The 16,927-nt window shown below is 38.4% G+C and overlaps 1 protein-coding gene across 3 annotated transcripts in view; it reads right to left on the reverse strand.

Moving 5' to 3' along the window:
• LOC136857317 (gem-associated protein 5) overlaps positions 1-16,927 on the reverse strand; it is a 310,853-nt gene that overhangs the window by 264,116 nt on the left and 29,810 nt on the right. For all 3 annotated transcript variants that reach the window (XM_068225137.1, XM_067135896.2, XM_067135897.2), the window contains exons 4-5: positions 9,611-9,836; positions 5,405-5,524 (exon numbers count right to left, since the gene is read on the reverse strand). In XM_068225137.1, coding sequence (XP_068081238.1) covers positions 5,405-5,524; positions 9,611-9,836 — 346 coding nt within the window. The remainder of the gene's footprint in view (positions 1-5,404; positions 5,525-9,610; positions 9,837-16,927) is intronic.

Below are 16,927 nucleotides of genomic sequence, written 5' to 3' on the forward strand. Positions count from 1 at the left end.
CCAGTCGTTGATATTCGACACGATGTCCTCAGATACAAAACTCACGTCCGGTATGGTTCCTCTACAGCCCGGTCGTCGAAAGGCTGGCACATTTCCAATATTAGTGACCATCAAACCCAACCTAGCGGCCATCTCCATAGTTCGGCGCCCTCTAGAGCCATACTGTGACATACCCCATTCTAGTGCTTGGGCATTGAAATTACCAAACACGATTAAACCGTTGTCAAAATCTTGTAATACGTCCTCTAGGCCATCCAGCTTAGCCTGAAATTCAAATACTGACTCATTTGGCATAAAGTAACAGCTCACTAAAGTATATCTACCAGTGCGGATCCAAACAAAACCGTTTCCGCGTCCTTGGTTTGATACTGGATATCTACCCAAATCTGGTATCCAAATTGCAGCTGTCCCACAATTATCCACGAACCATCCTGGGTGGTCTCTGTCCTGATAAGGTTCACTAAGAAGAAATACGTCTATTCCTATCTCAAAGGTCATCTGCATCAAAAGATCATTGGCAGTTCTACTCCAGTACATATTTGCCTGAATAACCTTCATCATTTACTACTAGTTTGAGCCTTTTCAAGAGCTTCACGAAACGCTGTACAGGCTCTTGAGCCAAGTACACGACTTCGATTACCTTCGTCGACATTAATGTCTGTGCAAGTTATGCATCTCGGATTTGCTTTGCAACCTACCACCCTATGCCCGGCTTCTCCGCACTTAAAACAAAGTTTGCTTCTATCTGCACCTTTGCAGTTTCGTGCATGGTGCCCATACGAAAGACATCGAAAGCAGTGAGATACCACGATCCTTTTTCAGATTCTACAATCCAACCATCCTATTTTAATTTTACCCATTTCTAAAAGTTTCTGGGCCTCCTTATCTTCTATCTCAATGATAGCAAGTTTTTGCCCTCTGCTGTTCGGATTATTAATTGAGACTTTCAGTTCTACTTCGAAATTCTGAAGATCCTGTCTTACAGCTTCTTCTACATCTAAAGCAGTAGTGATACTGTCCATGTCCCGAATTTCCAAGGTAGTGCGGAGAGTTACAGTCTTCACATCGCCATCCGTTCCAAGGACATCTCTTAAAGATTTATTAAAACTGTACCTGTTTTTTATGTTGTGTGTCTTTATTAAAAGCAAGAAGAATCGCCCCAGTGTGAGTTTTACGAATAGATCGAATGCTCACACCGCTGTCTTCCGGTTTTATTTTACTCCGAATACCCTTCAAAACATCTGCAAAAGTCTTGCCGTTTGTTAGTTTGATAAGGACAGCATCAGAACGATCCCTTGATTTTAAATGGCTCAGTTTATCTTGTCTTTTCCCACTATCAGTGGCCTCCAATCTGCCAGAATCTACCTCATCTGTTAAAGGTTGGATATCTTTATCCTCCTTCATTTCCTTCTTGTTTTTTTTTTTTTTTCTTATAGGAAATCTCGACCCAATTCTCCTTATCTTTCTCTTCCCCGTTCGTCACTGATGGTGTCGTAGGCAATTCATTTACAGTTGATTGTTCCTGTTTTAGATTTTCCCTAGCTCTCTTCCAGGATGTCCTGCATGCTGCTCCAGCATCGAGAGCTTCCTCCAATTTTCGTAATCCATTCTGGATTTTCAACTTAAGGTTCTTAAGCGGAATAGCTAGAATGCTTTTCACCAATGGCCTAGCGATCTCAAGATGTTCCTCCTCTTTACGCTGTTCGTCCATTATTATTTCCTCACCCCTCCCATTAGGTACTTGCGTCATATCCTGTGTCCCAAAACTGACCCATTCAAGTATGTTTGCACTCGTATTCTGACACGAAAGAGAGAGCTCTATCATATCTCTCTGAACTTCTGGCTCCGTCATCATGCAACAAAGGAATCTAACTGGCCGTGACTGAGCCGTGGCGGCGAAGGATCCTGTCTTTGATGTCGTATATTCCTTGAAAGCAATTTATAACCTATAATCCTGGATGATCAAACACTTATCTACAATTAATTTGTCTACAAGTCGACAAAATTATTTGATGAAGTTGTAAAACAATTCTACAGGTACTAGAAGAATATTCTAGCTCAACTTCTGGTGACTCATATCATTAATTACTTACGAATGCATCATAAGAAGCACACACAGATATTCACCCATATTTCCATCAAGCAATAATGATGATGATGATGATGATGATTACATGTCTGCACTCACCTGATCTGCGAGTTTCACTGGGATTAACCCCCTGCCTGCGAGCCGGCGAGCTAAAACTTGTAGGCGTTTTAGTGCAGGGTGCAAACCAGGTGAATCCCCTACCTCAAAGGCCACACACAGAACAGGCCAGTTCAAACAGTCTTCCTTCATTAACATGAATATAAATGCTACTCTCTCAGGTTCATTTATCTGTCATCATTCATCAACAAAGAGATAAGTACCCTTTCCTCACGCATTACAAATTTATGATACCATGATCTCATAACATCAAATCCAAATAATGTGTTTTCCTCACGCGATTGCTAGCTCCTGACAAGAAATACGGAATAGCTCGGAGACAGACTGGAGTACAAATTTTTTTAAAATGTAAAATGGATAAAACACTGAATTCTGCTATTACTAGAATTCCGCCAAAAAATCTGCTGTCCACTAAATTATATATTTCTCCGCCGACAGTCTTCTGATTTCGCCAATTTTAGCGGAATATCTGCTAAGTTGGCAACACTGCCTAAATATCCTCCACAAGTTATGTTCTGGGGATATTTTACCTACAAGAAGCCAGGACCTTTAGTCCTTGTTAAGGGACAGATGAACAGTGAACTGTACAAAGAAATCCCTCCAAGAACAGTAATGCCTGTGTTACAAAACCTCTCTCCAGACGTGAGAGTGTTTTCAACAGGAACTTCCACCATGTCACACATCCAAAAAGGTGAACAAATTCTTTAAAGACAAAAGCATTTTAGTGCTCCCTTGGCCCAACAACTCACCAGATATCAACCCCATCAAAAATTTATGGGTTATTTGCACAAAGAGAATGGCAAAACTGGACAGATCAACGAAAGTGAACATCATACTAATCTTATTAAGGTGTGGTTTCACAATGAAGAGAGAAATAATATTTGCATGAAAATTGGAAGAATCCTTGCCAAACCATGTCATCGCTGTTTTGAAGACCAAAAGACATCATATTAAGTACTAAGGTAGAATTTTTCTGTAATTACAGAACTGATTTTCAGTAGTTTTTATAACTTTTATTATGAGAACCCTTTTCTGAACCTTGTTCACAGAATACGAGTGTTAATGAACAATCGTTATTTAATTTGAAGACTTAAAGTTTTTAAAATTCAACCTCAATTTTAAAGTGAGAGAGCAATGCAGACCTTATACAATACAGGATGAAAATATACATCTGTTTTTAAACAATAATTACGATTACAGCATAAATGTAAAACACTCAACTAACAAGTTTTAAAAATTCCATTGTTCCACCACTTTAATAATCTTTGATTATTATTACATTAAAAGAACATTAATCTACTTAAAAAAGTACAGGTTTTGTTTTCTTTTATTTAAAACATCTTCTGCTGTGTTCATACTTCAAAATTAAAATACACACAAAGTACAGATTGCACACATACATAGAATTAACAACACATTGATAAGAAAATCTTGTCCTAATTCTTGAAAAAGACTCAAAAAATGAGTCTGAGTCTTGGGGCATGTGACATACCTTGTTCGTTACACGTTACGTTACATGTAAAATCCACTGTATCTTTTGTCTTAAAATTTATCTTAATAACCTTCTGAAGAAGAGCCTCCATGGCTCAGACGGCAGCGCGTCGGCCTTTCACCGCTGGATACCGTGGTTCAAATCCCGGTCACTCCATGTGAGATTTGTGCTGGACAAAGTGGAGGCGGGACAGGTTTTTCTCCGGGTACTCCGGTTGTCCCTGTCATCATTCATTCCAGCAACACTCTCCAGTATCATTTCATAGCATCTATCAGTCACACTTTGGGAGTGGCGACCCCATCGTACTAACAGCCTATATCTGCTTCATTCATTACATCCCTGACCCGGTCAATGACTGGAAAACAGGTTGTAGGTTTTCATTTTCATTTTCAATCTTCTGAAGAATAAAAATTACAACTACATAGACCTACAATTATTCACAAAAAGAATGTTTAGCAGGTCATTTGCTGTGAATGGAAAGGAAAAATTTCTTAATTTGGACAAAATGGACCAATCGTGTTTGAATTAAAAGTGCAACTCCATGTGCAGTTGTATCCAACTCTGGAAAAACGAGAGTATAACAAAGTATCTGAAAACAGCAAGACAAACTAATTGTCATACGAGGTGAATGGTTAAGATTACTACTCCATGTCATCTCCCACAGCTGACTCACCCCTAATAACCTGTTGCTCTTGCAGCTGCCTTCCTTCTAGTATTATATCTGTGTGTGCTAGCGAGGCCTGCTTGTGGGGTGGAAGGAGGGGAAGTAACAGAGGAAGGAGGGTGCGGTGAGGAAGTGCTCTGTCTAGGAGGGAAAAAATTATTCCTTCTGTAAAATATTTTGCTACTAACGGCAAACTAATTTAATAAGGGAGGAACTGAGTAAAAAAAAAAGATTCTTATTATCTGAATAGTCATTCAGATTATGTGTGTAATTATAAAACTGATCAAGATATATGTGCAGGTTCTCTGTTGCCTTCAAGATGTATCCTTTCCTCATTCTCTTTTTGACCTTCAAGTCTTGTTCTATGCAAGTACATGGGTACTCATGGCAAAGAATGTCTGATGTTTGCTGGCATTTACTATTGTGATTGAAAAAAAATGTTGGCATTGGTATTGTGGGTGGAATATGCCACCTGAACTATCTTTTCTCAAACAATTTAGCTACCTGTGTAATCGTAGGATCATTAAGCGATAAACAGCAAAACCAGATTTTTTACGCTTGTCGGGGCTCAATTCTGAAAAAGATTCCTTTTTACTTTACTTACAATTTTGTTGATGAAACCTGCATTTTGCTATGTTGCTTATATATTTCAGTTCTTTGAGACGTTCGTCACGAGAAAGAGGTAATTTGAGAGCACGATATATCAAATTACAGTAAGCCACTTTCTTGTAGCTGGTTGGATGCATAGAGTTACTATTAATTGTAGCGGGTAAACAATGCAGATTTCCCAACTGAATTTGTAGACAAACATCTTCTGATCTCTTTTCTGGAATTGTTCACTTCATCTTCGACAGTGAACTTGATGTTTTTATCCAGAGAGTTGAGGCGTTGGAGAACATCGAAGGTATTATTCCTTCTCCGATCCACGATGATGAAAGTGTCCTCAATATATATTAACCAGACTTTCAGTATGAATTACAAGCAAAATAAATCCAAAGTAACAGGCAACATATGAGAAGAGAGTGAAAGTGTTATTGCATACCTGTTTAACTGGAAATTCTTCAGGTCCCAGCTAATCAAGCGACCACTCTTTGTACCAGCCAAAAGTAAGTGTGGCTGGGTCCAACACAAACTGACCCAACTACCCTCAGTTGGAGTTTGCCTGTAAAACACCAATAAGTTTATAAACATTGTAGAATGTTTGGTTCCACAGGGGAATGATGACGATGATGATGATAATAAGAAGAAGAAGAATGTTTGTTTTACATGGCACTAACAACTTTTACAGTAAACAAAATTAAGTTCCCAAAAGGGAACAATATTTTATTAAGTATTAAAGTATCTGAGCTCTTTAGGCTGTTTAAAGAACTTGAATACTTCAATCAGAATGAGCAGAAGAACTAGGGTCACGACTCTCAGTTTAAGCATGTCACCACTGTACTGCACTGCACCAGTGTAGGCTACAGCGACGGATCGTATCAGATCTCGCTGTCTGCTATTCTTGTATTAAACCAACATAATACCGTCCTTTCAACATTTAAATACCAAATTTACAAACTTTTTGATCAAGAAGAAAGAATCAACATTTCCCAACACCCACAACTTTCACAGAAAATATTTGAAAAAAGAATACACTACAGAATGGATCTACTGCAGAAATGTTTTCCTTTTTAATTTGTTTTACATCGCACCGAAACAGATAGGTCTTATGGCGACAATAGGGTAGGAAAGGCCTCAGAGAGGGAAGGCAGCGGCCATGGCCTTAATTAAGATACAGCCCCAGCATTTGCCTGGTGTGAAAACGGGAAACCATGAAAAACCGCCGACAGTGGGGCTCAACTGTACAAATGGTATAAAATTTCAGAAACAAACTCGCCCTTAAAATTGTGAGTTAGCAAGATGAAGAGCGGGCCACTTCCTTATCTCTACATGTTGGTGTGATATTTTATCTGCCTACCAGATGTCCCTGTTTTCAGTAAGAAATACACTCCTTGTCCATAAGCAAGTGTTTGTACCTCTTTATCCAATCTGTCACAATGAGCTCCCCTTTCCCTTCACCATCACCACTTCAGTAAAATCGCCTAGAAGCTGGCACAGAACTTCAGGAAGGTCCACTAGCTAGCTTTGTTCTTTACTTTAAACCAATATTCATTGTTGTTAAACAGGAAAACACTTTTAAAGGAGCTTGTTTAATTTTAATTCAAAATACGTGCAATAGATTACACTTAGAACTGAATTAAAATAAAATACTCACTATCAGCAGGTATCTACAGTGCTTCTTTTGAAAGGTTTTTTTTTTTTTTTTTTTTTTTTGAGGGGGAGGGATTTTGTCCAAGGTAATAGGTATTTCAGCAAATCTGAGAAAATATGTTTCAATTTCCATCTTTCTCAACAAATTTCTACTTTTCACCATTCACCATGAAAACAATCCTATTTTATAATAATATCTTCTGAAAAATTTACAAATAAAAAACTGCTACTCATCGACAAACCAACAACCGTCCGTCTTTCTACAGAATTGCTCTGATCCATTCCTCAAGCAGATTTTTTTTTTTTTTTTTTTTTTTTTTTTTTTTTTTTTTTTTTTTTTTTTTTTTTTTTGGCAGGCTAATTAAGTGCTTAACACCGGGAATGTTAATTGTAGCCTGATCTACAACTCAGATCAAAACAGAACAGCATAATTAGCATTACTGAACAAACTCTTAACTTTCGCACTGCTTGATATCATGCACAAAGAGCATTACTGACACAATATTCATCTTTTGACACAGATAGAACATGAAATTATAGATTTTATGGAATCCAATGTTTCACAGCATGGCTATGCAACTAGAGTTAGGTACCTCTTTTCCTTATGTTTTTTGTTGTTTATCCTATTATATTCTCTCAGCCCCTCACGAGTTCCTTTCTGCATCCCAGCTTCATCAGGATGGCAGCCTTCAACACTCAATAAGTGGCCATTTTGGCAGGTCTTCAGTTTTGATTTGGGAAGCAGGATAACAACAAAGCTGGATAAAGACAGGAAAAGGGTAGACACGATAAGATAAAGGTGAATACACGTGGTAAAAGACTAAGAACACAGGACGAGAAATGGATCCCAACAGGTTAATGTAAGTCATGGAAAGTAATATCTTCATAATCATCATCATCGTCGTCATCACGTTTCCCCTGTCCAGCCCCTGCCAAGTTGGGATTTTTATGGTACCTTTCCACCTTCTTTTATTTGACCACTACTGTCCTTCCATAACTGTGTTCCAATTCAGATTCCTTCTAATAATACTATTCTTGACAATTTTCAACCACCTTAGTCTGGGTCTCCCTCCTTCTACCTGGGTTTCCATCATCCGATTCAGCATCCTCTTAACATGTTCAAACTATCTAAGATGATCCCTCTCCATTCTGTCAAAAAGCTTTACTACTCTGATTTCCTTCCTGAAATCCTCATTTCTTACTCTAGCCTTTCTTGTCTTTCCTATCATACTTCTTAAAAATTTCATTTCACTGCCCTGGATTTATTCTCCTGTCTTTCTGTCAGTGTCCAGGTCTCTGCTGCACATGTCAGTATTGGGCAGTAGTACATCATATGACCTCTTTACACTTCATTGGTAATTCCTTCCTCCACACCAGGTTTCTCACACTCTGGTAAAATGTATTTCCTTGTTGAATCCTTTTACTGATCTCTATGTCCAGCCGTGCATCCTGCATCAATTCGCTTCCCAAGTACTTGAGACTCTCCACAATTTTAAGGTTTTGTCCATTTATATTTATAATTCCTTTCCCCTCCGTTTCTCCTCTAGTCAACACGAATGTCTTATTCTTTTCCACGCACATTATAATTCCTTCATTTTCAATAATCTCGCACAACATGTCGAGTTGCCCTTGTAACGTCCTCTCCGTTTGCTTCCCACACCACAATATTGTCTGCAAACAGCATTACCTTCAGTTCCCTGTCCCGATATTTTACCTTTGTCTCCTTCACAATTTCATCCATAACCATTATGAATAACAGCAGTGACAGCACTTCCTTGTCATAGTCCTATTTCATTCCAAAACCACTTTGTTCTCCCCACACTACTGCAACAATTTTTGTACATTGCTTGACATATTCTATGATTAGTTTTCCCAATCCTTTTTGTTGTATTACTTCCCACGCCTCTGTTCTGGGTACACTACTACACGACTTTCCTAAATCAAGGAATATCATCACCATCTCTTCCATTTTCCCATTAACTGCCTGATACTGAAGGTGGGGTCTAGTGTTGATCTTCCATTTCAAAAGCGATATTCAGACGTGCCAACTCTCCCGATTTAGGTGGGAGACTCCCTATTTTTGGTCCTTCCTCTCTCGCTCCTGATCGCAGAGACTTATCTCACGATTCTAAGAGCAGATTTAATATTCTGTTTGTTTCTTTTTTTTTATCCCAGATTTTTCCCATTCTTTCAGTAGCTGGAAAGAACTGATGTTTAGTAGGTACTGACAAGACAGATGCAATCAGCTGGTGGTGTTCTGTAATCTCCAATGTAATGCTTTTTAATTTATCATTTCCACATTACCATGCCGACTGTGAAACTATTTTTAGCATATTTACAAGGACAAAAACTCAATTCAGATCAAAGTTTCCCAACAAAGAATTCTGGAAAAAAATTAAAACTTAAAACCCGTTCAGCAAGGCCAGTGCTTTGAGCATAAATCTAGTTCAAAAATTTATGAAGAAGCCTAGGGCAGTTACAATGACGAGTCATGTGTTCTAAAGCTCAGATATATGCAGTATTTCAGTATTTATAAAATACATGCCATATTTCAGTATTTATAAATTAATTAATTAATTAATTAAGAGAAATTAGTAATTGAGTATTATAATGTGTTAAATATTCTTCAAGGTTACGTCATCAATGATGTGTCGTAAAATGTGGAAAGATTACAAAAAACTGATTTTTTACTTTTGAAAGTTGGCACGTCTGACTATATTGCTCTTGTAATTTTCCTTCAAACTTTCTTCTTGTTCTCTTTTCTAGTACCATTTTAAATATTTTTGCTACCTGAGATATGAAAGGATGGAAAGGAATAAAGTCCTATACATGCAAAGGAACATTTAATTTTAGAGACTACAAAATCCAGTATTTCATCTTGGTTATATCATTAGTGTTAGGTACCTCTCTTTTAAAGCTAGCTTTGCTGCATTTCAGTATTCTACCTACCCCTCAATACTTCAGGGAAAATATTCAGTACATTCCATCATAAAATCACCTGTTCTGAATACCAGCCAGCTGGCTTGATATATTGAGCACAGCCTCATAACGTCCATCACCGCCCGCTCGCCAAATGTACACGGATCTCTGTTTGGAGCCTGATGCAAGGAGGAGATCATTTTCATTACCCTCTTTCTGAAACACATTGTTTTTAACAGGACACCAAGATAAGGACACAACTTCTGAGTCATGGCCTCGCAATCGATAGTTTATCTTCCCAACACCTGCAACAGAAAAACATTAAAACAGGTTATTATGAAAATTCTTCCAGATATTTTAAACCTACAGAATATTCTACAATTACCCTTTTCAAATGAAAAAGGGATGGAATGACATTTCTATATATCCTACAATACCTAGATGACAGACATTACATTATCTACAAAACACTGTTGATAAATTCTAACGAGAGCATTCTTGTGCATTCTGTACAGTACTGTTTGAAAATGCATGATAAAAAACTTGGAAAAATTACACCTCTCTGTATTTCTTTGCAAAGGTAAAAGCTGCAGACTTTTGTCTCCTCTTTCTATTTCTTCCTCTTCCCACAATGACCTGTCATTATTAGTGAAAAGGAACAAATAAGGCATGTAAATAAAACCTTTCATAGAATAGCAAATATAATAAGGATGAACAAAAAAAAAAAAAAAACATGAAAAAGGTACCTAATACCAACCGTGTAGCCATACTGAAACGCTGGATTCTGTAAGATCCACAGGTTAAGTGTTCCGTTCCTTTTCATGTTCCTGTCTTAGTTTGTAGGACTTGATTTATCACTTGTTTGTTCCCTTCCTTTACTGATAATGGCCCATTGGGTTCCTATTCTTCTTTTGTGTTTGTCCTGCATTCCTAGTACAGTCGAAACGGTTTACTGCGGCATCGCTTTTAACAACGTATTGGATACAACGGCAAAATCTAACAGTCCTGTCTAAAACCTATATAAACACTGTATTTAAAAGAATCACTCATTACAACATATTGCATAAAAAGACGTATTTTGATCATATTTTCGGATAAAACAACAGACGACCCAGTTCACACCCCAAACTTTACACTTCCAGAGAACAGACGGATCATTGTGCCTCAATGATGATGACTGCATCAAGACCCTAGCTGATTATTTCCAAGGACTTTTGAATGCTGAAGAACCTGTGCAGCGCCTCCCAGTTAGAGAACCAGCTAACCCGGACACCAAAGACATCCCTCCTCCCACCTATGAAGAAGTAAGAGAGACCATTCAACTTCTCAAGAACAACAAAGCTCCTGGAGAAGACGGAATAGTGGCAGAAATGTTGAAACAAGCTGGTGAGCAAACATTCAGGCACATACACAAAGTAATCCTGGACATATGGGCTAAGGAAAGGCTCCCAGATGATTGGACATCAGCTGTTATCCATCCAATCCACAAGAAGGGAAGCAAAACAGATCCCAGCAACTATAGAGGAATATCACTCCTTTCAGTATCGTATAAAGTCTTTTCCAAGATTCTGGAACAGCACATAACAAGACAACTGGATAAAGAATTAGGAGAATATCAAGCAGGGTTCAGAACTGCAAGGTCTTGTGCTGAACAGATACAAAATCTGAAGACCATCCTTCAATATAGCAAGAAAAGATGCCGACAGTGGGTAGCTATCTTTGTCGACTTCCAGAAGGCATACGACTCCGTGGATAGGATCACACTCTTCAACACCTTAAGAGAACTGGGACTAAACGAAAAAATTAATAGGTTGGTGCAAGCCACCCTGCACAACACCACTTCCAAAGTTAAGTTTAGAGGTCAATTATCAGAGAGCTTCACAATCAAAACAGGGGTGAGGCAAGGAGATGGTATCTCATGCATATTATTTAACTGTGTCCTAGAAAAGATCATAAGAGAATGGACCAGGTCATTACCTGAGAACACCGGATTAAGAATGGGGTTTAAATCAGACAACCTGAGGATTCCATGCCTGGCCTTTGCTGATGACCTTACTTTATTAGCAAACGACATGCATGAGGCCACTATGCAGCTTCAAACACTGCACTCTATTGCAGCTAAAGCGGGCCTCATGATCAACATTGGAAAGACCGAGTTTATGACCAACATCAAAGATGCCCCTACAACAATGGGAGTCAGTGATACAAAACACATCAAGAGAGCTAAAAATGTGAAGTACCTCGGAGAGTGGGTATCGGAGGACCTAAGTGAAACGATGGCTCTTGAACAAAGGAGAATCAAATTAGACAAGGCCTACCATGCCTGCAGAAAACTGTATGCCTCAAAGCATTTATCAAAGAATGTAAAACTGAGACACTATAATGCAGTAGTCAGACCATCAGTCCTCTATGCAGCAGAATGCCTATCCCTAACTAAAAAAACCCCACTGAGAGCCCTGGAAGTGCAAGAACGGAAATTCCTGAGAAGAATAATAGGGCCAAGGATCCTACCAGATGGAAGGCGATGGTACAAACCCAACAATGAGCTCTACCAGCATCAAGAAAACCTCATAGATGCCATCAGGAGAAAACGTCTGACTTTCTGTGGACACCTATACAGAATGGATCCTAATAGATTATCCCATAAGATCTTCAAGGTTGCTAACAAAGGCAAAGCTACTGGATTCCCCTGGACCAAACAAGTGGACAAAGATCTTGCAGAGCTTAATATTAATCAAGCCGCCATTACTGACAGAAATGCATACCGTTTAATGGTCAAAACTAAACCTTTCCTAACATCCCTTACATCAGCTAGCCACAAAGGAGCCGGGAATTGGTCAGAGGAGCGCAGGAAAGAATTCAGCGAGAAAATGAAGGAATACTGGGCCAACAGGAAGGCTCAAGAGGCCACTAAGAACACAATCCAGTATGCTAAAAGGGGCAGACGAAGACAAAAACACAGCTAGAACACAAGCACCGTGGTCCACAGATGGCCTAAACGCAAAGAAAAAAAAAAATGGTGATATTTGTTTGTTACGTATTTTGGGATTGCTGACATCAATGCAACGCTCATTATTGTAGATTTTTAAATCAGACTTTTAAATAGCCAAGGCAAGCATCGCTGTGAAAAAGTCGCATAAGAAAAGTTTTTAATACTGCCAAAAGTCACACATGATATGGCGACTAGAAAATCAGGAAACAAATGTCACGATTAGGAAGGATTTGGGTGTAACAGACTGAACAATTTCTAAATTTGGAAGGCAGAGAGAAAATACAGTCTCTCTTCAAAGAAAATTCTTTAAAAATCAAGCAGGCCAAATCATCTGAGCATAAAGATACTGAAGAATCTTTACTTAGATGGTTTAAGAAGCAAAGACTGGGTGATTTGGCCGTGCGGTTAGGGGTGCGCAGCTGTTTGGGGGTAAGTGGGTTCGAGCCCCACTGTTGGTAGCCCTGAAGATGGTTTTCCGTCGTTTCCCATTTTCACACCAGGCAAATGCTGGGGCTGTACCTTAATTAAGGCCACGGCTGATTCCTTCAGACTCCTAGGCCTTTCCTACCCCATCATCATCGCCATAAGACCTACGTGTGTGGGTACGACAAAAAGCAAGTTGTAAAAAAAAACTAAGAAGCAAAGAACAAATAATGTGCCGATCAATGGACCTACCCTTCAAGCAAAAGGCAATGAAATTCCTCTCAGTCCCACTCCACTAATACTGTACTGTAAATACAGCACTTATTTCAGTTACCAGTATGTTTTGTGAAGTTTTAACTTAATTCTGTTAATTAACCATTTAAATGTGCAGCCTAAAACTTACAGATATAACATTTTTAGGAGGGGGGGGAATGGTCTGTGCAACTCACCTATAACGACCATTGGTTGGCGGTCCCTTCGGGGTCGGTATAACCAATTTCGGCTGTATTTTTATTACCTGCATTCATCTTTATCTTGTGTTTCTTTCCGTTCCCTGCATTCACTTTGAATTTCTTCTCATCCTACACTTTCCCTCATGAAGACTGAAGATTTCTTAAGGTATTCAAATAAACAATCATAAATGACCTGCATTTAGAGCTGTCGCTGAGGTGGCAGATTCCCTATAAATTATTGGCCTAGCCTTTTCTCAAACGAATTTTTAAAAACTTGCAAAACGTGCCCTCTTGAATTCCAACTTTATCGTCATATCATGATCATTCAAACTTTAAAAGCTCCACTCACCTCAATCATCTACTAATCTTATTCCACGCTATTTCTCATCGACGGCTCAGAACATACTGCTTATTCGAACAGCTCGTCTCTTTACTCCCAAATCTTCCCACCCCAATGTTTGCAACATTTTTATAACACTAATCTTTTATTGGAAATCACCCACGACAAATCATATCTTCTGTTGCTGTGTATATATTAGTCACAATATACAGTCAAAGCTGGTTAAAACGTCCCTCTCTAGTGTGTTTCCCTGGTTATTACATCATTATTCCAAAGTCCCAGTTCCCCTGGTTATTACGTCATTATTCCAAAGTGCCAGTCCATGTCCTATTAAATACATGCTAAAGAAACCTGGACAACACATTTACGTCACTCTTTACTACGTTCGTAACTCTCGCCATAAAAACAAGTAAATTAGCGTCCCCAGCCACGTTGCAAGCACGATGCCAGCAATGACTGGCCTGAGTAAGGATTTTGTAGAAAACTTAATTTCATGGTCCTAGCATGTCTGCCTACAGCTGCAGGGAGTGTCAGTCTCAAGCCAGTCTTTGATGTGGGCGTGTGTTTGTTTGGATCGCACAACAGTAGCACATGTGACGTGTTGGTGCTTAATTTAACATTCATAAGTGAATTGTGTAACAATAAGTGTAAATTAAGCCTAATGTACTTACGTGTACAATCACGTGTTGGTGCATAATTTTACGTTCGTAAGCGAATTGTGTAACAACGTACATAAATTAGGCCTATTGTACTTACACATAGTGGTTTGAAGGACTTGTAGTTATGAAGAAGAAGAAGAAGAAGAAGAAGAAGAAAGAAAGAAAGAAAGAAAGAAAGAAAGAAAGCTAGACAGTTTACAAATGATGAAAAATTAAAATTTACTGAGGAAGCGGATGCTAATCAACACATGAAACATGTGCAAATCGCCTAGATGTTCAACATTTCAATGACAATCCTAGGTAATAAATTTCATATGAATCCGTACTGAGGAGCAATATAGTGTAAAACAACAGCTAAAGGTTTCCACCTATTCAATACTGTTTGTTGTAACCTTTAAAAAGTTACATATATTTGTTGAAACTAGTTTCGGTCTTACCAGAGACCATCGTCAGTCAACATCAAAGTTAAGGGAAGACATGAATAGAGATAAAATGAAGCAAGCATGAAATTCAATGTAAGACAAGTAAAGATTTGAAAAACACTCATCACAAACATATGAGAACTTTCACAGGACATTTATATGCCCTCTCCATTTCATCCTTACTAAAACCCCTAAATATCCTCATAACCATGTGAAGGGATCTGTAACCTTTCTTTACAACCTCATTAATATGTTTTCGCCCATGAAGATCATTCCTTACATTAACACCTAGCTACTTACAGTGTTCCCCGTGCAACATAGTAAACTGCAATTCCAGATCTTTACACACGTCATTTACAAACAACAAACAATAAAGGTCCAATAATACTGCCCTGTGGGCCCTCCCTCACCCTGCCCACTCCCAGCAATCATTACAGGACCAATTCTCCCGAGTTTTATTTTCTAGAAATTTAGCCACCCATTCAAATACTCATTTGCCTATTCCGATAGCCCTCATATTTTTCAGTAGTCTTCCACGATCTACCCTATCAAAAGCCTTGGATAGGTCAATAGCGATACAGTCCATTTGACTTCCTGAATGTAAAATATCTGCTATATCTTGCTGGAACCCTACAAATCGAGCGTCACTGGAATAACCGTATAATTTTGTAATTTTGTGAATATATTGTATTGAAAAGGTGGAAACATTTACGTTATTATTATTATTACTTATATATTATTCTCAGTTCAATACGGACCAAAAACATGAAATTCATAACCATCAATAACCTTCCCTAACACTCAAACTGCCGTCTATCAAACCAGTTAGTAATTTTGCAAGTGTGCCAAAGTTATGGACAAAAACTTCCCTTGAGTGAAAGTTGCCACAATGGACAAAGCATAATGAGACAATGAAATGTATAAATTAGGCTTACAATGATAATTTTGTTGATTACATTATTCTTATAATGTTGTCAGAGCTTACAAACTACACATGTCAAGCTGTGGCCTGTAATTATCCGCTTTATGTTTATCAACCTTTTCCTTGTACATTGGGGCTGCTATTGCAACTCTCCATTCATTTGGCATAGCTCCTTCATGTAAATAGGAATCAAATAAGTATTACAGGTATGGTACTATATCCCCAGAAATATTATCAATCCCTGCTGCTTTTCTAGCTTTCCACTTTCTAGCTTTATTATCAAAGGTACACTACTCACCATAAGTTTCTGGACAAGCATTGAACTGTTAAAGAATGGACTGAGATTAAAAGAAAACACCTATGCAAGGAATTGACAAATATATATTCTAAGACTAATATTTACAAGAAAAATATGTTTTTACATTAGATCTGAGCAAGAAATAGACAATGTTTACACATTTACTCCCACAGATCACCAGAACACATCAAACTCTCTTCTCATGTTACAAATAAAGGAGGATTATGTAAGATTTTTTTATTTGTAAAGTGATAACCGTCAATACGGAATGAGATTTATAACATGCAAACTATCTTCTCTTCAAAGAAACCCCCCTTTGCTGCAAGTACACTTTTAACTATTCTCAGCATTCTCAGAACAAGTTTTTCTAACACTGATGCAGGTATACTTTGCAAGCTATTTTCCAGGATGTTGCACAGCTTTTCCAATGAAGAAGGACACTCTTTTAGGACTTGCCGATCCAACTCCTCCCGTAACAGATCAATTGGAATTAAGTCCAGGGATTAAGGGAGCCATTCCACTAAAGACAATTCCCCAGAGTTTTGTTTGTTTTGCAGATAATTCATGCAATAGCGAGACATGTGTTTGGGGTCACTGTCTTGTTGGAGGACAAACCCATATTCAGTAAGTTTCTGTCCAGACAGAAGAACATAAGGAGATAGGATGGAAAGGTAGCCGTTTTGGTCCAGTGTTCCTTGAATTTTGTGCAGTGTACCAACTCCACTGAATGTGAAACAACCCCAAACCATCATAGAGGCCCCTCCATGTTTCACTGTAGGTGTTTTTCCGATGCTGAACATCAAACAAACTCATCACCATTGCCCGAAAACTTCAAACTTGGAATCATCTGTCCACAGCACGCTTTTCCAGTCCTCAACTGTCCAGTTT

The sequence above is a fragment of the Anabrus simplex genome, chromosome 1 (genome assembly GCF_040414725.1).
Source record: "Anabrus simplex isolate iqAnaSimp1 chromosome 1, ASM4041472v1, whole genome shotgun sequence".
Classification (NCBI taxonomy): domain Eukaryota; kingdom Metazoa; phylum Arthropoda; class Insecta; order Orthoptera; family Tettigoniidae; genus Anabrus; species Anabrus simplex.